This window comes from Poromitra crassiceps (assembly GCF_964638095.1).
Source record: "Poromitra crassiceps genome assembly, chromosome: 1".
Lineage (NCBI taxonomy): Eukaryota > Metazoa > Chordata > Actinopteri > Beryciformes > Melamphaidae > Poromitra > Poromitra crassiceps.
The window spans coordinates 7405220-7432856 of record NC_139623.1 but is presented as its reverse complement, the minus strand read 5'-3'; the positions used below and the strand labels follow the sequence as shown (position 1 = coordinate 7432856).

At 45.6% G+C, this 27637-nt stretch overlaps 1 protein-coding gene across 1 annotated transcript in view; it reads right to left on the bottom strand.

Moving 5' to 3' along the window:
• The window catches only part of nphs1 (NPHS1 adhesion molecule, nephrin), a gene marked incomplete at its 3' end in the record, with an annotated part of 130702 nt that overhangs the window by 52996 nt on the left and 50069 nt on the right, over positions 1-27637 (bottom strand). Inside the window, 14 exon segments of the mRNA XM_083648232.1 lie at positions 663-819; positions 986-1145; positions 1931-2052; positions 7614-7754; positions 8379-8519; positions 9300-9472; positions 9614-9743; positions 9952-10120; positions 15209-15333; positions 15727-15868; positions 16583-16740; positions 18238-18409; positions 19028-19149; positions 26024-26127. Of these exon segments, the coding sequence (XP_083504358.1) occupies positions 663-819; positions 986-1145; positions 1931-2052; positions 7614-7754; positions 8379-8519; positions 9300-9472; positions 9614-9743; positions 9952-10120; positions 15209-15333; positions 15727-15868; positions 16583-16740; positions 18238-18409; positions 19028-19149; positions 26024-26127 (2016 nt within the window).

Genomic DNA, 27637 nt, shown 5'->3' with positions numbered 1-27637 from the left:
AAATGGGTGTGGGCGTGGATCAACTCAGCTGTTCATAATGTGATTGGCTAGCGCACCTCTTTCGCGTGGACGCGCGCCTGTGCACGAGCGAAAAACGTGCGCGTGCACAGGCAGATCCCAGATAAAGCCAGCTTCAGTTATCGAGTAGAAAACCAGCGTCGTAGTATCGGTTAACTAGATAGCTTTGATCCTGTTCAGTCAAACCAGATCAAAGGGACTCATCGCGGATCTGTTAAGATAGCTTCGTAGTACAGGCTACAGCAGTGTGCTGCGTGTGACGTTATTGTTGTTGTTCTGCACATGCAGGTCAATTCAGGTCCGTGATCTGTTCACACTGGAGTCTGATATGGGCCACTTTTAAAAAGTCTGTGGCAACAGCCACACAAAAAATCTGATCTGATCAAAAAATCTGATTCGAGCACTAAAGGTTTGCTGTGTGAACTAAGTCCCCCAATTTCACACATCAAAGAAGCATTAAACAGGTATTTGCATAGTGAAAAGCAAAGTATAAAAATGCACTAAATCTGGATTTAGTATAGGCCTAATATTAGGGTAGAACCTAATCTAATTGTGAGGATTCATCAATATGCAACCAAATGCTGACAGTAGCCCCAGTGATAATGGTGAAAGAATGATTATTACAGTTTTACAGTTTTTCCAACCTGGGATTTGCAAAGTCTATGGGCATGCCGTTTTTGGCCCAGGAGAAGTGGACTCGTGGGACGCCCTCTGCCTGACACACCACCTCAGCTGTAGTGGCACCATCCCCTCGACTCGCCACCTTCCTCCATTGGGCTCCCTTCTGAAGCTCTGGTTGGACTGCACAAGGCAGAGCAGGCATGGAGGTGACCCATGCATAAACACATGCAATGCTTTACAGATGCATACACGTGTATTCACTGACAGGTGCAAAACCATGCGTATGATGATCCCACAAACAATTCCCTCCCCCCCCTTTCCACCTTTAACCTATTAGTAAACTCACAGTGCACCACCAGTTGCACATCTGCACTGGCAGGGGGCGCTATGCCATTACTGGCTGTGCACTGGTAACGTCCGGCATGAGCCCGAGTCGCCTCGCGGATGGTCAGCAGGCCGGATTGCTCTTCTTGCGTCTCCTCTCCCATCTCCATCTCCGCCTCCCCTTCCCCCTGTGGAAGACAGAGTGAGGGGGCAATGAGAGGCGGACAGCGCCTATCCCTCCATACACTCCCTCCCCTGCTCCTGGGTGAGAGCTGGAGAAGGGGTTGTGTGCGGCGGTGTGCAGTGAGCGATGCCTTGCATGGAGAGCGGAGAGAGAGCAAGACAGGTAAGACAGAGAGTGAGAGTAGAGGAGAGGCGCATCAGGGCCAGTCGGGGAGGAGGATAGAGAGAGATAATGCAAGGGTTGGAGAGCCAGGGGGGGAAGGAGGAGGAGAGGAGCAGAGAGAGGAGGAGGAGGAGGAGGGGATGTAGATGGAGTGCAGGACACAGCACAGCCAGGGGGGGTGGGAGAGAGGCTGAGACGCAGAGACCACGCCGTCGCCACGGTGACGAATGTGCCCTTTAGTCGCGCGGCCGTAATGAAAGCTATTTTTCTGGATTTGGGCTGAGTGTGGAACAGGGAGAGGTGGGGTGGAGGGATAGTTAGAGCCGGTGAAAAATGGTGCATCTGTACATTTAGAAGGACGAGTGATGAACGGTAAAAACGGATAAAATAATAAAAAGAAAAAGCCAGATCAAGGAAATACAATGCAGGGGCTGACCAGACCGTGTTTCTGTGTGTGTGTGTGTGTGTGTGTGTGTGTGTGTGTGTGTGTGTGTGTGTCTGTGTGTGTGTGTGTGTGTGTCTGTGTGTGTGTCTGTGTGTGTGTGTGTGTGTGTGTGTGTGTGTGTGTGTGTGTGTGTGTGTGTGTGTGTGTGTGTGTGTGTGTCTACATGCAGATCTCACCAGCCACTGCCAGGAAAACATGCCAGATGTAATGGGGTTGGCGTCTGCCACACATATCAGGTCCGCTGTTTCCCCCAGGTTCACATGCACACGGTCTTTCTCCGCTTTGACACTGGGGGCATCTGGGAGAAGCAAAGAGCCTGGGTTAAGGTAAGGAGAAGCTGGCTTAAGGTAAGGCAAAGAGCCTGGGCTAAGGTAAGGTTAAGGTGAGCCAGTGGTTTCCAACCTTAGGGTCGCGACCCTCTTATTTTTATTTTATTTAGATTAAAATCTTTGAGATTATAACTTTAAATCAGGATCCTGAGAATAAAGTCAGAATTCTGAGATTAAAGTCAGAATTCTGCAGGAAAAAAGAAGCATACTATGTGACATCACTGATGATATTATCGATGGTGTACTGGAATTTGAATGTCTCGGGGCCCTAGATCTTTGTGACGTCAAAGTGGGGTCACGAGCCAAAAAAGGTTGGGAACCCCTGAGGTAAACTAAAGGCAAAAAGGTTCAACTGCCAACCCATTACACAAACATGCCACATTGCTATAATTACCCATACACTCTTTTGTCTTTCAACTTGTTCATAACCCTTATCCTAAGTGGCCTCTGTAATGGAAATACATTAACCTCTGGATATGTTGCTACAGTACAGATGCTTATCTAACCAAGCTGAGGATGAGTCATATGATCCAGAGGAATGCCCTCCACTGACAGCACGTGTCTAAAGCAGACTGGCTGGTCACCCATGCATCCATCCACCATCTCCTCATCATACATGTCCTGGCTGCATGGCTCCTCTACTCGTCTGCATCCCTCCCCAGCTTCCCGTGGGTGTGATGTACTTATAACAATAAGGCCATTAGTGGGTGCTTGTCTAAACCTATGTTCACACACACACAGAACAGTGGCCTCGCACAGACCTCTGGGTTGGCGGGAGCCACCCGCATCTGCCCGTTAACCAGGAACGACATTGTTAAGTGGGTTACACCGCCACCCATAAAAGCTATTACAATCCTCCATGCATAATGAATATCTACAACTGTCAAGTCGAATCAGATCAAGACGGCAGTATCCATTAGGCTTGTACTGTGGGCTTTGGTGGAACAGTCAGACCTACATTTTCAACACTGCTATTATTAAATCATTACTAGTGGGGGCAGAGGGCCTGGGGCTGGAGACTGGCCCCGGGGCGGCTGTGGAGGTGGAGGGGCTTTGCATGTGGGGCTAATGAACGAAGCAGGTTCACTGGGTTGTGGCTGAAAGTCTGTGTGTGTAAGTGTGTGTGTGTGTGTGTGTGCGTGTGCGTGTGCGTGTGTGCGCGTGTGCGTGTGTGTGTCTGTGTGTGTGTGTGTGTGGCAATGTGCATACACTGATGGTTGTAGTGCTTAATAGCTTTGACTTGAAAAGTAAAACCAGCACTTTCATTGACTAATCGTTAACAATTTATTTGGGCAGTATGTCAACAGCCTATACAGTCGCTTAGTGATTTTACTATGGTCGTCCATTAAAAGCCCTGGCTTATTGTCTTACAATATATGAAGTTTTGCAAAAACAGGTAAACGCCATTCTTAAAATGAATAAACAACACCTGTTTGATACACCCTGGACTGCACATACAAAACATTTTTGAGGTAATTTATGTGAAAGTTACCAGATAAATATGTTTTAGTTGTGATTGATAGTAAAAAATATACCAAAAATAAATGAATTACAATATAAATACATCAATATCTAATTTGAAACCATAAAAAATACAAACGGAGATCTGTTTTTGCAAATTAACTCTTTATATTACAGTATTTTCAACATTTTATAGTATTTTGTTGTTGAAATGTTAATGTTCTATTATCTGTATAGGAACTCGCTATATGATTAGTCACATGACTGCCCATCACCTGCATGTAAACATGTGTCAATGGGAATTGCTTCCTTTCAAGTTGTTGTGTTTTTGAAGTGGAGTGGGCAGATTGGGAGTTCTGGACCCAGGCAAGCAAAAGTGGACAATTAACAAGCAAAATCCTGCCCTGCAGTAAAAGTAATTATTATTAATTATTTAATGGAGACTAGTGATGACTTCCTCATGGAGCATACCTGCAGATCAGGCAGGTTAGGTTCAGGAAAAAGAATGAATTATTGTGGGTGGATTCCTGGAGAAAATAAAATATTAGTTTTAAAAAGTACAATAGATCTGTGGCTATACAAGTTCATTTTCCATATTTGTCATCAGGCATGTGTGATGCCTTTTGCCTTGAGCTCCAAAGGGTAATCTAGAAATCTAATTGCTGTAAACTATTGAACAAGCTTGCTAAGATCATTGTGAAGAATGTGAACAAACCATCAAAACACTTGGAATTGAACTTAGATTTGGGGGAATCTTCAGATATCATGCTGGTGCCACTTTTAATGAATGCAAACCAATCTACCTGTATTGACAGGCATGAACAAAGATGACACAGCATGTACATGGGGTAAGGAAAAGGCCAGTGAAACCAAAACAAACTGTAGTCTTACATTGGTGCAGAGAGCAGCAGTGTTTGTTATACAAAAATGTTTCACTGGATTTTTTCTCAGCCACCAGCACCTCACTGAGACTCCACGGTGTGTGTTTTCTTTACTTTGATGCGACCATCATCATACGTTGTGCGGGGGCCTGTGTGTTTGTTGATTCTTTGCAATGGCCGGTGCTCAGGAGAAAGATGTGCTCTTTAGGGCAAGTAATCATTCAATCATTCGTACTGGTCAGCAACTGTTGACCCCCCACAGATATGTGATGGTCACTTAGTAGTGCTATGGGGCTGTTTATATCAATGCTCACTACTGTGTTCTGTTATAGAAGGTCATTTCTCACAGCTGAGGCCAGGGGCGGTTTTAGGATCAGACCTTTAGGGGTAGCTCTAGCCCCCAATTAAAGTATCGCAGACCGCAGACCCCCCTAGGGGGGTCCGGGAGCATGTCCCCCCCCGGGAGAAAATCTTGTACATTTTAAAGTAAAGATGAATCAATCTGGTGCACTTTGAGAGCAAAATGAAGAGGCTACATCTATAAAGAACTACACACATAATATCCTTTTTACTGTTCTGTGCCTTTACAATGATGAAAAAATAATTGTCTCCATATATATTATCTGCATACAGGTAGAATGGCAGTAGAATATTGCTTGCTTAAATACAATGGTGGCCCATCTATACCAAAATCACTTCCAGGGGAGAAATCAAGTACAAAGTAACATTTGCTTTGTAGGCATAAACAAAAGTAAAATAATACAATAACAAAAGGGGAATTTCCTAACTTTGTGCAATGATGTTCAGGCAAGACAATACCTATATACACTGTAAGCCCTAAAGCAGGAGTTTGCAGTCAACTAGTTGAAATTAATATGTGGCAGTCAAAATCAATTTTTGTGGCGATCAAAATCTATTTGTGGTGTACCGCCATAGAGTGAGGATTTGTTCCAATGCTTCAATTCACTGTCCATAAACGTTCTGTAAATATACCATAAACCACAATTCAGAATAAGAAACACTGTGGCCCCTATCTTTGCATCGGCGTAGAAACTAGGCTGAGTGCCTGGCGCAGCGCTGATCAGTGGGCGTGGACCAGCGCACTTGATATCTTGGTGTTGGCGCTACACGCAGCCTAAAACATTACAACCACGCCTTTTAAGCGTAAAATTATGCACCGTCATGCTCATTGGATAAGTGCAATAAACAAATCACACGCTTGCCTTTTAAGCTCCAATTCCAGTGGTCCAGCAAAACCAGACAAAGCCAAGCGCTCTGCTCCCCCCCCCTCCCTTCATCCCGTCTGTCTGTCTCCATATATAGGCTATTATTGAAAGTGAAAGTTTGTCCAGAAAGATATCGTTTTCTCTCCCCTGCTGCAGGTAGGATGATACACATAAATATAGCCTACATTATGTAAAGTCATTGCATAAATGTGTTTTTATTGTAAAACTAAAATGTGAAGTAGAGCCAATTTATTGGAGCGGACATCACAGTAGGACATGACAGTAGAAGCGCGTTACGCTGTCACTTATCTAAATCACGTTAAATCGACAAGGGATATATATAGGCCCAGGATGACATATAGGTTTCACATAGGGTGGTGTTTTCATTTCGATGTTTTATTTGGTCCAATATTGAAATGTTCTACAATTGCAGGTTGTGTTACCATTACACATTATTTAGAACTACCTTTATATCTATTTCGGCTCATTTGGTTGCTATTTAGTAGTGAAATGGAGTAGCACAATGCATGCTGGGACATTACACAGGCAGTGAACTTACAACTTCTTTTTCCTATGGGACGTGTTGTGTCTGTCTGAGCGAGGGAGTCAGAGAGAGAGAGTTGTATTGTGCCTGTCAGACTGAGGAGAGAGAGGGAGTGACACAGAGAAGGGTGACAGAGGAGAGCCAGAGGAGTGCTCCGCGCAACCAGCGCACTGAATAGGCCTGGTTTTCAAAAGCGCAAAGCGCTAAATTTACACCAGTTGGGAAGATATCATTAGGCCGATATTTAAGGCCGAAACGCCCATTCTCGCTCATTCAGGGAGTGCGCCACGCCCATTCAGCGTAAAGCACATTTACCAGCCTAAAGCCCTGTTGATATCTTCCCGAGGCAGGCGCAAGGCACGTTTTTTAGCGCCGAAGGCCCGTTTTAGCGCCGAAGGCCTGTGGGAGAATAGGGGCCTGTGACTACTTTAACTAAAATAATAAAGTGCATTGGTTAAAAACTCCCCAAAACACCACCTCATGACCTTATCACCTTGGGGGGAAAAGGTGATGCTGTGTATCAATGACTTTTGAGAATTGGAGATTTTGTGCGATTTTGACAATGTTGACGATTGGATGACCAGCACTATTTTCTGAAAATGGCTCAGAAAATCACACTTATCTTCCATGTACCTGGACACCCCATACAATTTTATGTATCTACATTCTGGGTCTAGAATAGAGAGTTTAACAAGGCTGTGATGATCCAAGAGCTGACAATAGGTCATTTTATACGGTATAAGGTCAAGTAAAAAAAGTTGTATGATCACATTTTGAGATGGTTACTATGAGGCCATATTTCATCGCATCATTAATGTGATTGGGCTCTTTAGATTCACAAGAGTCGCAGCTTTGTAGCCATACCCAATTTATACAATTCCATGTTTTGGTACCACAGTGGGCAGAAATGGGGAAACAAAAAAGGCAAGAATAACATATTTTCACTGCATGCAGAACACTGGCTCATAAACCCTATGTAGCTGACATATGTCAGATATGGCTGTAAAGCTAAGACTAATTAGCCCAATTTCATTCAGATATCTTGATGTGAGAGGTCAAGGGACCCAATTGAGTAGTCATGCCCATTTATATTTGTCAAAAATGTTGCCCGAATTTGGAGCTACATGTATGTTACACCCGCTTCCCAGCGAGCTTAATATTTTTCCCAAAAATGAGGCATACCACGAAACGGGAAATGAAGCCCTCTTTCCCGGGAATCCCGGGAAATATATATATATATTTTTTATGCATCAAGGAGAAATATACCTATTAGTTCCCAACCTGACCGAATGTATTATTTGGTGGCATTAATATTTATTAATTAAGGCAAAACATCGCAATTTAATTAACTTTTTAGGCTGTATAGGCTGTATGTGTAAGTGTCTGTTCTTGTCCATGTGCTGTGTATAGGTGCTTACACTGGACGTCCAGGGTGATGGAGGTGTGGTTGACACCCTCGTCGTTCGTACACTGTACATTGTAAACCCCGGCGTCTGTCCTTGTCACATTCTTGATCTCCAATGAGGAATCCTCTGACCAGTAGTAGCGTGGATCCCTCTCTTTACAAACATACACATATACGCACGCACGCACGCTCACGGACACGCACACACACACACACACACACACGCACACGCACACACACACGGTAAAATGGTAAATGAAGTATTCATTACATGCTCATCAAGTGCATGTCCTCTGGCCACTGGTCTCTAAGTGACATCTAATCCTGCATTATTGATTGGCCGGCACGATTCCCACATGAAGCCACAATAGGCTGTGATAGGCTGTGTGAGGGACACCTTCTGCACCACAGCACTCCACATGGAAGAGGTGGGCTTCCACATTGGGGAGAGAGGAAGTTTGTGGTGGGGGGGCAGGTCTACGGTGTAGGTAATGGAGTTAATGAAGAGAGAGAATGCGGCTACAGTAGTGTCCTCATGACGACACCGGCGTTGAGCACAAGCCAGGTTTGGAATGGCTGTGTTGTATTCAGAGAGACAGCAATCCTCATTTAGGCTGCATACATTACAGCCATAATGAGAATCGCATTTGGCAGGCTCCCATGCTGGCTAACCTGCCATGTTTTATTCAGACCCCTGAATGGCAGAGCGGAGTGCTTAGCTGCTGGCTCAGCTCGACTAGGACCCGGTTATAGAGGCATCACAGAGCCCATGCATCACCTTTGACCAGCTTCTCCCGGCGGCGCAGCCAAATGCAAGAGATCTCTCCTGGGTTAGCAGAGACCAACAGTGGGACGGTTGCCATCTCATCCTCCACCACCTGGACCTGCTTCAGCTGCTCTGCGCTGAACTCTGGCGGGTCTAATACAGACACAGTAACACACAGACACGGATGTGCACAAATTCGGATTCACGAGGACAGGCACAGATACAAACTCCGGCGTGCAGAAAGACAAGAAGCAGCAAGATAGAACACAAAGACACGCACGCACACACACACGCGCGGCGCGCGCACACACACACACACACACACACACACACACACACACACACACACACCCACACACACACACACACACACACACACGTGTTGAGCACAGAAGCAGAGAGAGACAGTAATGAGAGTCAAAGCAGTAGAAAGTCGACATCCCACCAATAATTCCAGATCTAACCGACTCCACACAGGAAGGCAACGGGGGAGTGAAGTGAGGCGAGGTGTGGGAGGGAGAGGGACAGCCATTCAAACAGCGAGTGACAGTGCTGTTGTCCAAGCGCAGCTCCACACAAACAAACGGTGACATTCCTCCATGCTCGTACACAGCAGCAGGCTTTGAAGCAGGGGCTGGCTGCTGCCTGTGAAATGGCATCAAAGACAAACATGGCCATGCTAGCAAAGCAAATGCACAATTAGGACACACTGCTGCAGAGCTCAACACAGCACAACACATCACAACAAAGGTTTCCAGTAAACAACAACAAACACACGTATGCATACTGTACTATACAGTGTCATGGACAGCTCCACACAAAAGCACACCAGCGAAGCAGCATACATCCATGCCATTTTGGATTATTATGTATCATTAAGATATATGCGACAGAGAGAGAGAGAGAGAGAGAGAGAGAGAGACTTTGACTTACACAGCACATTGAGTGTGTAGAAGGTGTTAACCCCCTCAGCCAGCAGAGGGCTGTACGCGTGGCAGACGACCCTCTGCCTGTGCTGCTGTGAAGCCAGACTCAAGGAGACGGTGCTACGGACCGACACACCGCCAAACTCTGCCCTCCTGGGTGGCTGGTCCACCCCTTTGAGCCTATAGCACACATCCCAGGGAGCATGGTCAAGATCACTCAGCCTCCAGTTTGACTTGCAGTTCATGTATTCTTTATGAAAAAGCCTTCATCATGTCTGTGCAAATTGGCCCCTGTGCTGTCGGTGGCATCGCTACCCTAACCTGAGCGAGCCCAAGCTCCAGGAGATGTTGGCCTTGGGGTTACTGCTTCCTGACAGGCACTCCAGGCTGATGGTCTGGCCCCCACGAAGCTCCTTCTGTTTGGCTATGATCTTCACACTCACTGCTGGAACTGAGGATCAGTGGAGTGAACAAGAAAAGTCTAACTTTGCTGACCTACTCCCAGATCAAAAGTATAACATTTAGTGGCTGGAAATCTATGTGAATGAGTTTATATCAAATCCATGTTTCAGTTCATCCAATATTGTAGTTATTGATTGGAATAAAGGTCAGGATATGATGATGTATTATATCTCGGCTAGCGCTCCAGTATAACTCACACTGAACCATGAGCTTGGTCTGGGCAGAGATGACCTTCTTTGCCTCGTTTCTTGCATCACAGCGGTAGGCGGCCATGTTGTCACTCGGGCTCAGGACCAGGATCAGTTCTCGAGACACACCCTTATCAAAAGACATCTGCCTCAATGCACCTGGCACGGTCTTTCCATCCTAAAACAGAAGTTATACAGAGAACTTGAAATGTACTTGTATTATTTTGATTACAGTAGTAGTGAAACCTTACTCCTGGATAGGGGGTTGAACTCTATTCTTTTCCAGAGTTGCCCAAGGTGTGACGCGCCAGGCGGGTGTGGGGATATTCACAAATCATCGGCTGAGTGTCGCTACGTTGGAGTTCACCCCAGTAGACGGGTCACCTCCCTATGTCTAAGGGTTATGGGAAGAAGACTCGTGACTATTGTTGGGAGATTTAACGTGCACGTGCAGGGCAACGATGGAGACACGTGGAGGGGCGTGATTGGAAGGACCGATTGAACCGGAGCGGTGGCTTGTTATTGGACTTCTGTGCAAAGTCATGGATTGTCCATAACGAACACCATGTTCAAGCCTAAGGATGCTCATAAGTGTACATGGTACCAGAGCACCCTATAGGCCAAAGGTCAATGATCAGTTTTGTTATCGTATCATCTGATCTGAGGCCGCATGTATTGGACACTCGGGTGAAGAGAGGGGCAGAGCTGTCAACTGATCACCATTTGGTGGTGAGTTGGGTCAGGTGGCTGGTTGGGTCAGGTGGCTGTGAGTTGGGTCAGGTGGCTGTGAGTTGGGTCAGGTGGCTGGTTGGGTCAGGTGGCTGTGAGTTGGGTCAGGTGGCTGGTTGGGTCAGGTGGCTGGTTGGGTCAGGTGGCTGGTTGGGTCAGGTGGCTGGTTGGGTCAGGTGGCTGGGGGAAGCCTCTGGACAGACCTGGCAAGCCCAAACGTGTAGTGCGGGTGAAGTGGGAACGTCTGGAGGAGCCCCTTGTTCGGGGAGACCTTCAACTCCCACCTCCGGCAGAGCTTTTCTGGAATCCCTGTGGAGATTGGGGACATTGAACCAGAGTGGCTGATGTTCAGAACTTCCATTGCTGAAGCTGCGGCTGGGAGCTGTGGTGTCAAGGTCATAGGTCATAGGTCATCACCCTCTGTGATGGAGACAGAGCTGGAGGATGAAGGAGGTCACTGAGGTAGTCAAACGACTGCACAGTGGCAAAGCCCGGGGATTCAGGGCTTAAAATTCACTTTGCAAACTAGGGGGGAATTCCCCGCTCATGTTCTTCAGATAGGGGGGATTTATAGATTTTGGGGGGGAATCTATAGACTTTGGGGGGGATTTATAGACTTTGGGGCGAGACACTGACCTGAGTTCAACTATGTGTCTTACATTGTCCTATTCTTCCCAGGCACCATGATGGCAGTACACAATTCCCAGTAAAATTGCAAATACTCAACTAAAAATAGACTCAGGTACTGTAGAAGTTGAAGATCCTTTATAGCCTACTCAACTCATATTATAAAAGTACATAGTTACAGAATGTTAAGCAGCTGAATTCACTACAGTATGTAATTCACACAGCATCATGCATTTTACGAATTGAGCAGGTCATTTCACCCTCCTTATGCTCAAGCCATGGAAATAGTATGTACCATTTCTGCTGAAACTTATTTTTAGGTTTGATCTTTTTCGTCTTTACATTATGGGTGCTGCGTGTCTCGGGTTCATTAACGTCATTCTCGTTCTCTGGGTCATCAACAACGTCGTCATCACTGGCACTCGGCATCGGGAGAATTAACGTTATTAATGTCATTGTCACTATCGATTTCTTCATCGTCAATAACGTAAACATCACTGACACTGATGTTACTCGGTGTTACGTTAACGTTACCACTAGAAGTGCCTTGTTGTTCGACTTGTCCCGTTTGTTTTTTCTGAGCGGGTCCCCCTTCTGATGACGTACTGACTGAGCGGACAGAGCTAGCGTGCTAATGTTTGTTGTCAACTGGCTAAAGGGAGTGAAATTTGGTCCGCGCGTGTAACGCGTCTGGCCAGCAACGTTCCGCACAAACACAGATTGGTCCACACAAACCATTGCGGGATTACTCCCCCTTTATAAATTGAAAATATGGGGGAATTCGGGAAAAAATGCGGGATTCCCGCAATCCCGCGCCGGGAATTTTAAACCCTGGGATTATTGAGATCCCTCCGGAAATTCTGAACGCTCTGGGTGTTGAGGGGCTGTCATGGATGACATAGTCTCTCCCCAGACTCAAATATTACGTTGAATCGCTGCGCTCCGCATACTACATAAGTGAGTCTGTGCCACTTCACAGCCACGGCTGGTTTTTGAAGGCAGGTTGAAATTGAATGACAGGTCGTAGCACTGATGAGAGAGCGGTTCGAAAAATGGGCTGCGCCTCCAGTGTCGTCTGATCGCAAAGTCGTTACTGATAGGGAGGACTGAATCCATCACTGGCATATGACTGGCCAAGTGAACGGTTCCCTCCCATAACCAGCCCTCTGAGGGAAAGTGTCCCAGACCCAGAGAGAGCTCTTCAGCATGCAGTAACGTAGTGTATCAGCGTAAGAACTCTCATGGGTCTGGCGTTGAGACTATGGATGACAAGTCTCATCAACATTGCGTGGAAGTCTGGGGCCGTGCCAAAGGAGTGGCAGACAGAGGTGGTATAGCTCCCCTGTTCAAAAAGGGGAACCAGAGGATGTCTGCCAACTACAGAGGCATCACATTACTCAGCCTCCCGGGGAAAGTCTACTCTAAGGTGCTGGAAAGGGAAAGGAGGGTCCGGACGGTAGTCGAACCTCGGATTGAAGACGAACAATGCAGATTCCGTCCTGGTCATGGAACAATGGACCAGCTCTTCACTCTCGTAAGGATCCTGGAGGGGGCCTGCGTGGGAGTATGCTCATCCGGTCTACAGTATGTTTTGTGGATTTCTTATGACTGTTCACTGGGAGATACTATGGGAGGTGCTGCTGGGGTATTGGGGTCAGGGGGTCATTACTTCACAACGTTGGCACGGTAGCATGTATCGAAAACAAGAAATGTGATAGGAAACAGCTTTAGCGAATTTGTAACCAAACTCCATTCAAAAACATGCCGTTTTAACAGAGTCCATTCCGACAACGAGGGGTGGCATTGTGCCAAAAATGAGGCAGTCAAAATAGTGGTCGCACTGTCGTCAATCACTGTGGGTGATTTATTTTACAAGTGGCATTCAAGTCATATCTGACTAGTTTTAAATGTATTTCCCCCCACAAAAGTTTGATAGCCTATCAGTCAGTCAGCTCCTATCCACTCCGCAGTGTGGACGCACAGTCACACAACACTGCCTGCCTGAAATGGCTGCCTCACACAATAGAATTGGCTGCATCACGTTAGCGACAAATCTGGAGACTTCCATGCTGTTTTAACGGAGTCCATTCCGACAACGAGGGGTGGCAATGTGCCAAAAATTAGCGCGATTGATTTGATTGATTGATCACTAGGCCTATGTCTCACTTTTTCTGACATGGATCAGCAGCGCAGCAGGAAGCTCTCTCCTCTCCTCGGTATGATGGACCTGCCTGCCTGCATAGCCGAAGCGCGTTGGGATCCCTAGCTCTACCAAACAATTCAAAGCCGTTTGCAGCACTTGAGGAAACCGTGAGTTTGCTCGTTTAATTCGTTGATATAAGCGATTGCCCGAACGATTCATTAATTAATAAACTAGTGAACGTGAAGTGAAGTGAGTCACGAAGAGCCACACCCGCCCACTCAGACGGATCTGCGGATAATGACCTGCCACTGTTTAACTGCAGCTGCGATTGCGTGGAAGCGGATCTTATACCGGCGGTCGAGGTGAATAAGATATGGACTCGCGGGAGTGCGCGTAGGCTGGCTAATTGTTGTTTAACATGCAGGCCAACCGGCTAGGAGCAGGTTATAATACGGATTCCACTGCATGTTAACTCATTGAGTGCCATTGACATCTAAAGACGTCAATTCAAATAGTAACGTAGAGTGCCATTGACGTCTAAAGACGTCAATTGCGTTTTTTGACGGTGGGACGTGGATTAAAGCCTGATGCATCTCCTGTAAAAATATGGGGGATTTTGAAGGTGTATAAGCTATTTTACGGACCCATTAGGTGGCGACAGTGCTCTCCAGATTAGAGAAAGGTGAGGAAAAAACAGAGAAGAAGCCGTGGGGAAACGGAAACCGATGCATGCTGGAGCTAACGTTAGCTGTGCCTGTGAACAGCAGCCAATCTGCTCCCACAATTGATCCTTTCTGTCTCTGTTGCGATAGTTTCTCCATATGATTAGTTGCCAGAAAAGGAGCACCCGACACCAGCGTCTTTCTGAAAAGTTAAATTATTCTCAGCTGAGAGCGCTGGGAGCCGGCACACAAAAACGGCGGAGCGCTCTGAAAATAGACGTTGGGTGCAGCGCACTTTGAAACGTGCAGCAGAAAATTCAGAGCAGAGAGCCACCAGAGACACTCCCACGGAGAAGGAGTTTGCAGTTGAGGGGGGTGGGGCACGCAGGGCACCATACAACACCGAGACAGCAGGCTCAATGGACAGATTGGCAAACACAAGCTGGAATACCTGATGCCCACCAGCAGTAAATCAAGACCAGCAAGAAGGTGTAGGGTCTGCGCACGCAGGGGCCAGCGCTGCTGGTTGCAGCTAAAAAATATTATTTTGCCATCAAAATTCCTTTGTTTTTGCTGTTTTATTGAAGGAAATTACTGTTCAGATATTTGAGGTGTCACTACATCAGACAATATTAGCTTCAGAGTCAGTGATGTGCTTGAAATGCTTCATTTCACAAAAGGCTCATTATCTCTGGTTCTAGTTTGAAACATCTGTTTTTGGTGAAACCAACCTATCTTCTACTGCTGATAACTAAAGAACGGAAAATTATATAAATAAACTTTTTTTTGCTGATGATACAAGAGAGTCTCATCGTTCTTTGGGCGTGTTCGGTGTTTACATAGTAATATCACACAATATTCTGTGGGTCTTGAGAAATCACTGAAAACGCTCTGAAAGGGCTGGCACTGGGAGCGTCCGTTTTCCAGAAATGGCTGGCAGCCAATGAGTTAAGAAGTGGCTACACACACACACACACACACACACACACACACACACACACACACACACACACACACACACACACAAACTCCTACACACAAACTCCTACACCCACCCACCCACACACACACACACACACACACACACACACACACACACACACACCTTGAACCAGGCGAGGGTCCCAGTGGGATTGCCCCCACTAGAGAAGCAGATGAGACGGACTGTGGTTCCTGAGCGCAGAGGAAGCTCTTGGGGAGGAACATCAAGCCAAACCTTCAGAGGAGGATCTGACATAAAGGCGGTGGGGTCAAACAGAGTTGGAGTGACATTCCATAGAATATTTTCAACACTTGTAGTTAACATACAGTACCTCTAGGAGTCCATAAACAAACAAACAAACAAAAAAGGTCTTAAAAACATGGCAAAGTAGGCCCAGGGTCATACTTTCGCAATTATTCATAGAGATGGTCAAAAGACAAATCCCTGAATGCTGGAGGTGACATTATCTCCCTGGCAGTTGACTGCTCCTGAACTACTATGGCAATGCAGTTGGTAAAATGTCAACATATTGTACCAAAGTGAAATATCACTTCACTTCAGGTGAAAGATACATTTTCCTTTTGGAATTTTCGTGGCGTGCCGATGCCTCCTAGAAACAGAACTGTCAGAAGCTCACTCACAGTAGACGTTGAGGTTGGTGGTGCGGCTCTTGGAGAAGCGCGTGCCCTTGTTGAAGGCCTCACAGGTGAGTGGCAGCCCGTTTTCCTCACGGGAGACCCGGTGGGTCATGTTAGACATGGTTGTCATCCCACCGTTGTCTCCCTGCAGACACAAAGCACACATGGCAGTTCAGTCTGGGGACATGCCAGCAGCCTCTGGGCTCTGGCAGACTCTGTCTAAGGAGGGAGAAGCAACATCTACAGAAGAAAAACAAGCCCACACTGTACTGTCTCGGCGAACACAGATGGCAAATTAGCTGCTGTACTAATTGGTGTTGTGCATGGTCGATAATAAATAAGCAAATTCATCTGACTGTTGTTCCTCTTTGCACACTGGTAATAAATTGAGCAAAGCAGCATTTTGCACCTGTATGCTAGTGGTCGTGCCTTTGCAGCTCATGTGGTTATTAAGGCTATTACTGTGATGATTACGGTAAAAGCCACTGCCAGGAAGGCTCGAACAAAGAGATTGGACAGAAGTGTCAGTCTTCATGAACCTCACACTGTTTCAGGTGCATTAAAGTCACACACAGCACACTCAGTGCTGTTTCAGATGCATTAAAGTCACACTCAGTGCTGTTTCAGATGCATTAAAGTCACACACAGCACACTCAGTGCCTGCTGGAAGATCAAATGAACCAAAAGCTGGTTTAATAATACTCATCTGCCGTGTCAGCTTTTATTCACTTTGATCTTATTAACATACACAGAAGAGACGAAGAAGAGCAGCAGAATACTAATTTCATTTGCAAAGCAGGCCTATTGAATTCAATTAAAGATCTATGCTTGGTGTCGAGTGTGAAAATCCTAGCTGCACCTCTTCCATGGTGACAACAGTGGTGTTGAGCTCCCTGAAGCCCAGCCACCAGCGAATCTGGACTGGAGGGTTACTGGAGGTGGCGTAGCAGCACAGAGTCAACTCCTTCCCCTCGATGGCTTTGAAGGAACCTGACACCATCACCTCTTCTGGCTCAACTGATACACACACACACACACATACACACACACACGCACGCACGCACGCACGCACACACACACACACACGCGCGCGCACGCACACACACACACACACACACACACACACACACACACACACACACACACACACACACACACACACACTCACACACACACACACAAATATGCAAAGACGAGTCAGTAAAAACACCGGCCCGTGAATAGCAGATGGAACAGCTACCTATTCTGATCACAGTGGCAGTGCGACTATTTTTGGATGTGAAAAGCAGTTGTATCAGGGGTGAGGAGGAAAATCACTTTGACTGGCAACTTGTCTTCTCTGGAGATTTTCAATATGGTTTCTAAAGTCTGCTAAGTTTCAAGCACAAGGGGAGACAATGTACAATAGCTGCAGGCAAAGAGATGCAGCCTCATAAAGCCCCAGGGGGAATACCAAAGCCGGGGACTAACCTGGAGATATGGGTGGGGGGTGGGGGGGGTACCATGCGTATATATCATATGCATATTGGAGTGTATTCCACATGAGACACAGAAAGGGGGCGCAGACGTGCACGCCACACACAAAGAGCGTGGAAATGACGTAGGCGCCGTAAGGCAAAAGAGTCATATTCATATCACAGCAGCAAAACTCATTCTGTGCCCTCCAGCTTCTGCCAGCGCCTAAAGCACAGACAGGCAGTCAGCAACCCATTTTCCACATCTCTGAGTGGATGGCTGGGAGGTACGGCACCTCTGAGTGGATGGCTGGGAGGTACGGCACCAGGGCTCGGTGAGGGCTTAGTGAGGAAGGGAGATCGACGCATTGCTGCAACTTCAGCCACTTTGTCACAGCACGGGCGAGAGATTTCTTCCAGGGCCGAACCCCAATTCAAAACATATTTAGATAAGATAAGTGCATTCATCGAATAGCGTTTAACAATCTGGCTTACATCCATCGTCTGGCTCTTAGTGGAAATCAGGGTATTGTTAGATCCATAGAAGGAAAGTATAATCTATTAACCATTTGGCGTTATCATGGCACAAAGCGAAGCCTTCACTGCCTCAGGATTGTGCATTGAAGCAATTCTCCTAAATGAGCTGGCTATGAAAGAGCATGCCGTGACTCTAATGCAGAGGGAAATATGGGCTGAAGCCATAATAAGCATTAGTTTCATTAACAATATTAGCATTAGACTTTGTGCAGGGACAGCAGAAGGATTGGTATTGGAGTTAAGAGCAGAATTATTATGGCTCTGCCTCATGACCATACCCTCAATAATCCATATAGCTCTTGAGTCCTGCCAGGGCTGTGTGTGTGTGTGTGTGTGTGTGTGTGTGTGTGTGTGTGTGTGTGTGTGTGTGTGTGTGTGTGTGTGTGTGTGTGTGTGTGTGTGTGTGTGTGTGTGTGTGTGTGTGTGTGTGTGTGTGTGTGTGTGTGTGTGTGTGTGTGTGTGTGTGTGTGTGCGTGCGTGCGTGCGTGCACTGTGCACTATGTTAAGTGTTATTTCCACTCACACTGCACAGTGATTGTGCGGCTGAGAGCCAGAGGCTTGAGGGACACCAGGTTGGAGCTCTCGCAGCACAGCACTGCCTGGTTTTCCTCCGGGGTCACCTGTAGGTACAGCACACTGCTGGACCTCCGTGCCTCAATGTCTTCTTCCCAACTGGTGGACAGAACTTCCCCATTCTGACACACACGCACGGACACACGCACGCACGCGCACACATACACACAAACTGTATACTTCAGCAGATGTTTTGATTGAATTCAAATGACACAAAAGCATGTTTGTAGGCTTCATGTAGATGATGTACTGCAGTGGTTCTCAAATGGTCCTTGGGGGGGTTCCAGGGGGTCCCCAGCCAAAAGGGGGGTAATTTATTTTCGCTATAATTCCATTCATAAGTAACACAATTACTATTTTGGTCATGGGTTTTATACACTTTCTGTAATAAAACATCTAAAAGCATCAATCTTATTATCATATGGGGGACCGTGGGACAAAATCCTATCAGATGGGGGTCCGTGGTCTAATCTTTTAGGGGTCCTTCATGTGAAAAAATGTGAGAACCACTGATGTACTGTATATTAAAAATATATTTGTAAAATTATTTTGTTTCACTGTTGACATCTATATCCAAAATATATCTGGACAATCAAATATTTTCCTGTATAGCACAGTCAATGCAGTTCAGTTGCTCTGGGTTACACTGCGAGTTCTTGATCTACTATTGCTCATTTCCCCCAGTTTCTTTGGTGTGTTCTGAGTAGCTCCTGGAGCTGATGATGCAGCAGCAGCTTTACCTTGGTCCAGTGAAGAGTGGCTAGGGGGTTCCCACCCTGAGATACACACACCAACTTGAGCGTTCTCCCTGCATTGACTTCCTCTCTCTCCAGACCCTCAATGACTGGAGGCTGCGGTGGGACTGCCAGGAAGCAAGAGAGGGACACAACATGGATTTGCAAAAGGTGGCGAATGGTGGTAACCCTAACCCTAGCTAACCCTAACCCTAAAGCCTCAGACACACCAGGAGAACTACAAAGGATTAGCGGCAACGAAGCACGACTGTTGCGTCAGCTCGTGTCGTAGCCAAAAGTTGCACTTGAACACACCACAAATACTACAGCCGACGGTCAACTAGCACGTATGTTCTGTGTTAGCATGAGACCTGGGACTGCGGATATACAACACAGGAAGTGGAAAAAGAAAGAGATATAGCACTAAACGGGTGATACAGCGAAAGGCTCAAGGGGCTTTCCTGAAGGCCATGCAGTTGTGAAAATATTTGTGTATTGGAATGATTCAATTAGATGAAGTTGAAAAATCTCTTCTTGTGCTCTGATTTGCTTTGCTGACCACCAGCCAATCAGACTGATTTGCTTTGCTGACCACCAGCCAATCAGAGTGATTTCTCTCGTCGACTGATGCCTGACGTCAAGGCCGATAGAGCCAATGGTGTGGGACACACCGCAAAGACAAGGGCGACAGACACTCACCGAGCGACATACGCCCGCCGGAAATCTTTGGTGTGTCTGTGCTTTAAGGGCATTGAGCCTAATGTGAAGGCAATTCTAAAGAAAAGCCATCAGCGCTTGTTCTTTTTAAGGAAGCTAAGAAAGTTTTAACGTAGACACGTCACTTTTGAAAATGTTCTATTCATCTTGTATTGAGTCAGTCCTCACCTTTGCATGTATTTGTTGGTTTGGGAACCTAAACTTGACAAACAAGAACATGCTAAAGAAAATTGTCAGGACGAGCTCCAAAATCACAGGCTGCAACCAGTAGCGGCTCCAGCCAATTGTGGCTGGGGGGGGGCTAAGGGGGGGCTTAAATATTTACAGCGGGGGCTAACTTTTTCTACATAGACAGTGGTTCTCTTCTCAACCTGTGGTACGCGGGGGCCCCTCCCTCTCATACATTCATATGGTGGTAATTTCTCAGGTACTTGTGTAAAAAGGTTGAGAACCACTAATATAAGAAATAATAATAATATGATTGATAGGGTGTGAATTAGGCTCTACTATTAGACAAGGAGGGCCCACTGCTTTTCCATTGAGAGCCAAATCCCCAACCCAACATTATGCATGTAAGTGCTTCAATGAGCTGAAGACTGACTGTGTATTTAGCCCTATGCCACACTGTATGTTGAGACTGATGAGTCCAGTTACACAAGGCTATATGCAGCACACACATTTAGATGGTAAATCAAGAGTTTATATTCACAAGTTACACAAAAGATTTAAAATGTGCTATATTTTAGAGACAAATTAGGCTAATCACTGCATATAGGCTATATGTAAATAAACAGTGCCACATACACAGGCACATCCATTCATCAATAGTCTGTGCCAGAGTAAAAAGAAATAGAACCATTCATATAGACTGCACTATATAACAATCACACCAGTGACAAGACTGTATAGTGACTGAGCTGGACAACAGGCGTTTTGATACTTTTATCAAAACCAGCTCAGTGGCCTTGTGGTCCGAGTGTCCGCCCTGAGACTGAGCACACAAACGGGGCCTGAAAGAGGCGCCCACTTCCCACGCAGAAGTTGTGATCTAAAACAACAAACTTTCATGGGAGAACAACAGTTATGTAACAGTCAGCAACAGTCCAATAGGTTTGATATGCATACAGCAGCTTCACATGCCTCAGAGAAACGCCATCCCCGACACAACTGCCCGGCGCCACAAGGCAGCACATCGTCCTTGTACTGTACATGAAGCGCACACGTCATGAAATAAGACTCTAACTATACAAACACTGAAACACATTCACACCACACGCATGAGCACGGCATGGCGGCCAAAAAACCCAACAGCACAGTAGGCAACACAGTCTTAACAAAGCCATTATGTATATCAAATATAAATTCCATGCTTTGAGCAGAGCAGAGGGGAGGTCATTCTCTCACACCATGTCATAATCACTTGCCAGTAGGGGGAGAACCCCTCTATAAAAAATGGGCCGGCCCGGTGCAGCGCATGGGTCAGACGCAGCCAGCCAGCCACGGGGGTGTGTAAATGCTGTGTTCAAGGAGGCTGGGAATTTTCACTTCTACTATTGATGAACAGAGCACCAATACATCGATCAGTGGATTATTTTTTTAATTAATTGATATTTTTAGAATAAACTTCAGAATATTTGTGTATTAGTATATATGTATTAGTATATATATATAGTATCTAGTTTAGTTGTTATAAATTAAGTTTTTGTTCCAAAGAAATTTCCAGGGGGGGCTTAGGGGGGGGCTTGGCTAATTTTAGGGGGGGGCTCAAGCCCCCTCTAGCCCCCCCTTCCGCCGCAGCTGGCTGCAACTTGAATGACCTGTCTTCTATATAAGAGGGTTCTCAGGAAGGCACAGGGTGTCCTACGTGACCCACAGCACCCTCTTTACCCTGAGTTTTCCCTCCTTCCTTCTGGGCGCAGGTATAGGATGCCCCGCTGTTGCAGGAACAGATACAGCCATTCTTTTGTTCCTGAGGCTATTCGCTGTCTGAACTGTTGAATTGAATAGTAGCCTACTTCATGCCCCTTTTATTTACTGTTACAACGTGCATGGTTTTCCTGTCCTTTTAAACATACTGTTTTAAGACATCCCTACTTTTTTTTTTACTGTTTTATGTCTTGTATGTTTTTAAATTCAAATTATTTTTGTTATGCTGCATATGAATTGCCCCAGGGGGGATAAATAAAGATTTACTCTACTCTACTCTACTCTAGGAGGGTGATGGAAAAGTGATGAAAAAAAGGTGAGGAGGAAAAATGGAGTGATGAAGCTACTCGGGGAAAGAAGGGGACGGAGTGACCACCAATAGAGTGACCACCAATAGAGGGACCACCAATAGAGTGACCACCAATAGAGTGACCACCAATAGAGTGACCACCAATAGGATAGAAAGGATATTAAAGGAAGAGAAGAGTAAAGAATACAAACTGAGATGAGAGGAACACTCTTTTCAATTGAGTAGGGAGCTTCCCTATTTTATTGAGACAGGGCCAATAAATTGGGCCCATTCAACACGACCGTGGGATAAGAGGTGTAGATCTGATGAAAGCATTAGGTATGAGGGGAGCAGCGAGCTGGATCCAGTCCATAAAGCAAAATAACAGATGTTTAAACAGTCATAAGGCAACGTTGGAATATGAATAAATTACAGCCTCCTTGAATAAAATATAGGCGGTAAAATAAACGAGGGGACGACGGGTCTTTTGTTATTGCTGCAATCAGTTTCAGAGAGCGGGGGCTGCAGACCCTGGGCCAGCGTGACAAATTGCCACCTTGCTAACAATCTGGCTGGCTGAAAATGGCCACCGCGCTGGGCTGGCTGTGATGGGCCGGTGTGCTGAGTAAGCCTGCCGCGGTGGTCCCTGGACGTTCTGCAACATTAGCACTTAGCGCATAGAGCCCCGCTGCACAGAGCAGAGAAGATAGCGAGGAGGAGGAGTGTTCACCGTTATTGGTGGCGTTTAAAACAGTCTAGATAGAGACAACATGAAGGTGTCTAGTCAGCCTAAGCTGTGGAGAATACGGGGGTGGTGGCAGCAGAGCTGGAGGGAGAGGCACTACTGTGTTCACTGCTCCACTTTAATCAACAACATGATTTAGGCCCAGGAGAAGCAGGTGGGCAGACTCTCAGGCCTAAACAATCAATGACTTCAACTGATCAACAACACAGTCTGGAGAAAAGGAAATGCAAGACCTGGTAAACAGTTAGCTGGGGTGTCACACAGTTTATGTATTCAACAACACTAGCTCATATTGTTGCATAGAGTACCACAGCGATGACATATTTTTGCAAGCTTAAGCAGAAATTGCCGCCATTTTGGTTCGTCAGTACAAAAGTCTATGGGGTTATAGAACGGGGATTTCACTTAACTGAAACAAATAATCTGTGGTTAACAAAAGTTTATGAGAACGCGAATTTGGGTTCAGCAGGATAGTCTTCACAAACGTTATCACTTTTATGGCTTTTGAAAAGTTTTTTTAAAATGTGTGTAAAAAAAACGCATTTACGTTCCAAAAGTCATAAAACGTATTAACGTTTGTGAAGATTATTCTGCTGAACCCAAATTCGCGTTCTCATAAAATGTTGTTAACCACAGACCTTATTTCATGAAATCCCCATTCTAAGACCCCATTCACTTTTCCCCTGACAAACCCGGAAGTATACTTCCTTCCACACTCATTCCTGCGGCACTATATTGCCATGTCACACGAGAAAAACAGCAAGACCAAATGTGGAGAAACAGCATGTATGTAAACTTACGTTATATAACTTCAAAGGGTTTGTGACACAAACATGAAAGATAAAGCAATATACAGTAACCTATCCCCCCCCCCACTCCTGCCTCAGTGGATTCTAAATTAATTTGAGCTGATGATCGTAAAAGTTGCGGGTTGTTTTGTATAATCCATTATTATCAATGTGGCTGTGCTGTAACTTCACATATTAGTCATTATGATTACATTGTAAAATAATACTTGCTCTTGAAGCCTCATTATTATAATCATTCTCACTTAGTCTAATGTTTGGGTTATGCGTTTTGTTTAACATTGGAGAAATAAGACTTGAGGCATCTATGAAATGATCGTAAATGATCGTAATTATTAGAGTAGTAAATGTAAACTAAACTTATTCAAATCTTATGCCGGCAGTGTATGATTTTACACTGTTTACCACCGAGTAGGCAGAGTGCCGTAGTCTAAAGCAGCTGGTTCCCAAACTTTTCAGACCAAGTACCAAACCAAATTTCCGGGGGGACCACTTCCACTGCGTATAAACGGTTTTAACTTGAGAACAAAAACATTCTAAATTAAATCCCAGGTCACTTCCTGTTGCAGTGTTTGCTAGTACAGGACATTAGAGCTGTGAGCAGGACCGTGAAAACCATCTATAGCAAATTTGTTCCCCCTATGAAATAAAATTAACTGATTTAACCATGAAATAGCAGCAGAAAGGCTAAATAACAATATAAGGCTACTGGCTCAAAACGGACGCACCCACAACCACACCCACACACATTAGTCTGTGAAAAAGAGGACCCCATTGAAAAGGTTTTTTCTAGGGGTGGCAAGATGATCAACGATCCAACTGCATCGATCCACAGTGAAAACATCGATATTAATCGCTATGACCCGCCATAAAAGAAATAAAAATGATGCTTTATTAAAAAGAATAGATTGTTTTTAATTTAAATGTCTAAGAGATCAACAATAAAATTGTCAAATGATATTTTAGTTGCTTTTTTTTCTAACTGATTGTTTAACTGATTGTGGACATATCATGGGGCATATCGTCTAATATCGATCGCAGCCCCCTGAATCGAATCAAATTGCATGATAGTGGCAGACTTTGTGATATCGGCAGAAATCGCATCGTTGTCAAATTAATCGATATCGGCTCGCATCGTGATCAAACTTGTGATTCCCACCCCTAGTTTTTTCCCCCTCACCAAAAGTTGGCCTAAATTTGGAGTGTTATTTAGCCACCTTCCTGACAAGCTAGCATGACTTGGGTACCATTTGATGCCTTAGGTATTATAGTTTCATATGATACCAGAAACTTCACCCTGGCTTTAAAACTGAGCCCACTACAGCCTCTAAAAGGAAATTCAAAATTGTGATATTTCCCAAATATCGCGATAATTATTTCCTAAAATCCTCTGAGAAAGTCTGTATTCGCGAAGACTGCTTTCTCCTTTAAAGCAATAAAGGAGTGGAATAAGTTACCCAGTAATATAAAGAACTTTCCAACCTACAATAGTTTCTCCCGTGAAGCTAAGAAGTGGTTCCTGAGCAACCAGTGTTGCCAGCACTAACCACATGGTGGTACTGTCTGGTGTGTGTGTGTGTGTGTGTGTGTGTGTGTGTGTGTGTGTGTGTGTGTGTGTGTGTGTGTGTGTGTGTGTGTGTGTGGTGTTTTATTTTTGGAATCTGTATAGATGTATGCATGTACAGTATGTATTCTATACTCGTATATTCTATACTTCTATACTGTTGCCTGCTGCTGTCTGGTATCTGGATGTTTTTTTATATATATTTATTTTACTTTATTGTCCATATTATTTTATCTTGTGATCTTTTGTACTAACCAATGCCCTTTCCATATTTGAATGTGTACTGTTAGTACCTGTTTAATTGCAGGTCCTTCTTTTTGCTCAGTAGGATATTGCATGTTTTCACTTTATGTATTCTATTGTGTTTTCTTAACTCTGAATGGTTTCTGAAACCACCTGCCCAGGGACTCCAGATGGAAATGAGCCTATGGCTAAATCTGTTACAGTGCATCTCTTCCCCTATGGGGTTTAATGTCTTATTGTATATGCGTGTTGACAAATAAACTAATAAATAATAAACAAACAAATAGGCCCAAGCCGGATACTCCTCAGCATTAATGTGTATATTATGTAAAAACTGTTGTCTGTATTAAAAAAAACAGAAAAACAAATAAAAACAATTCTCTGGCGGACCACCAGGCCGAGCCAGTTTGGGAACCAATGGTCTCCTGTTGTCGTATCAATCTCTGTCCTCCGGGGGCAGCGTTGTGACCAGTGGGCAGCCACATTCAGTGCTTTTCCGCAGCAGGTGTGAGTCTCAGGTTGAACATTTCTCCTTGGACTGCTAACACAGACTGAGCACACAAGGCCGCATACCCTTGGGCCTCCCTGCGGTTGGGTCAGTGTGTGTTTGTGTTTGTGGTGGGGTGGAGGTGAGGTTGGGGTGGGGTTTGGGGGGGGTGGAGGTGAGGGTGGGATGGGGTTGGGTGTGTTCCAGACAGGTCGAGACACTCACAGTACACCCTCATGGTCACTGTGGTCTCCAGAGCCCGGGCGAGGGCGGGGCTCCCGGCGTGACATGCCAGCTGCCTCCCGTTGTCAGAGCTCAGAGCCGTGACCCTGTGGAAGGGAAAACGGAGAAGAGGAAGGGAAGAAAAGAAAGGTTCACATCAGGCAACACAAAGCTAACAAGGGCAAATTCGTCCCAGGACCACGTGCGGCGTGTGGCCACCGCGGCGGCAGGCATCCCTGGGTTGTGGCTAGATGGGGTACAGCCACGGATGGAGTGACGCAAAATCGTGTCAATTGTTATACCATGTAATTTGTGTTACTTCTTGTATAGTGTCATGACGAAAGCAAAGATACAACAGGGTGAGATAAAGGATACTTCCCCCCAATATTCAAGTAGCCTATAATAGTGTGTGTGTGTGTGTGTGTGTGTGTGTGTGTGTGTGTGTGTGTGTGTGTGTGTGTGTGTGTGTGTGTGTGTGTGTGTGTGTGAGTATTCCCCTACAGATGTCTAGATAGCCAGATGTGTTCTATGTATATTAAGCTATTTCTGTGCCCAATTTGGCACTTTTAACACTAAATGAACAATAGCCACACTAATAGGCGTATAATGTACACACAAAATATAATGAAGTGACCAATTACTTTGTCAAAGTCCATATAATTTTGAATGAGTATTTGTATTTGGTTCTCAGGCTTACTAGGATCTATATTATGTCTGGTATTGCATGTGTGTCCATTGGAATAGGAAATGTTGACAAATTGATGGTGGCCATTTTGAAAAATGTGTGCCACGGCCACCAAGGGGCAAATTTGCGATGTTCCAATATCCAGTTTTGTTCAGAATATATCTATGAACATATCTGCAAAATTTGGTGCTTATATCACAAAATGAACGATTGGTCTCATATGTTGAGCTACGGCTGGTGGCCATTTTTGAAAATGGTCATAGAAATGCCAATCTGCAATGCCCCAATATCCAGATGTCTTCTACAGATATTAACACATTCAGTGCCAAGGACGTCTGTGCACGTCCTAAAAAAAAGTAACGTTCAGTGCCAAGGACGTCTGTGGACGTCCTAAAATCATAATTCATATTATTCCATAATTCTGCTGTTTAAGGTCGTACCCAGCCAGTGAGCATGAATCCCTTCAAGGGATCACACGGCGCCACCTTAAACATCGTCACAGGAGCTGCTCCACCCACCTCAGATCCTTTACTTTGTACAGGAGACAGCGGAGAAAGCCGTGGAAACCGATGCATGCTTTATGCCAGAGCCGTATATATTGCTCCGTCTACAGCGAGAGTGGGCTCGGCTGCATCCGCGCTCACAACTGAGCTCTTATGCTTCTATCTATCTCCACACGATTTCCTAGAAAGCCAGCATCCGAAGCCGAACGGGCCAAGCCTTTTCGTTCAGTCGCGTTTGCCAGCGCGCATCATTTCCTTGATGCCCATCAAGGAAATGATGCGCGCAGCAAAGCTGGGATCTGTCCGGGGCAAAAACAGAGTCGAGAAAGCAAACTCTGTGCGTGTGGGAGGAGCCCGCAGCTCAGAGGTGGAGAGGGGGGGGGGGGGGGGGGAGAGGGGTGTGTGGCTGCACAGAAACCACACCACACG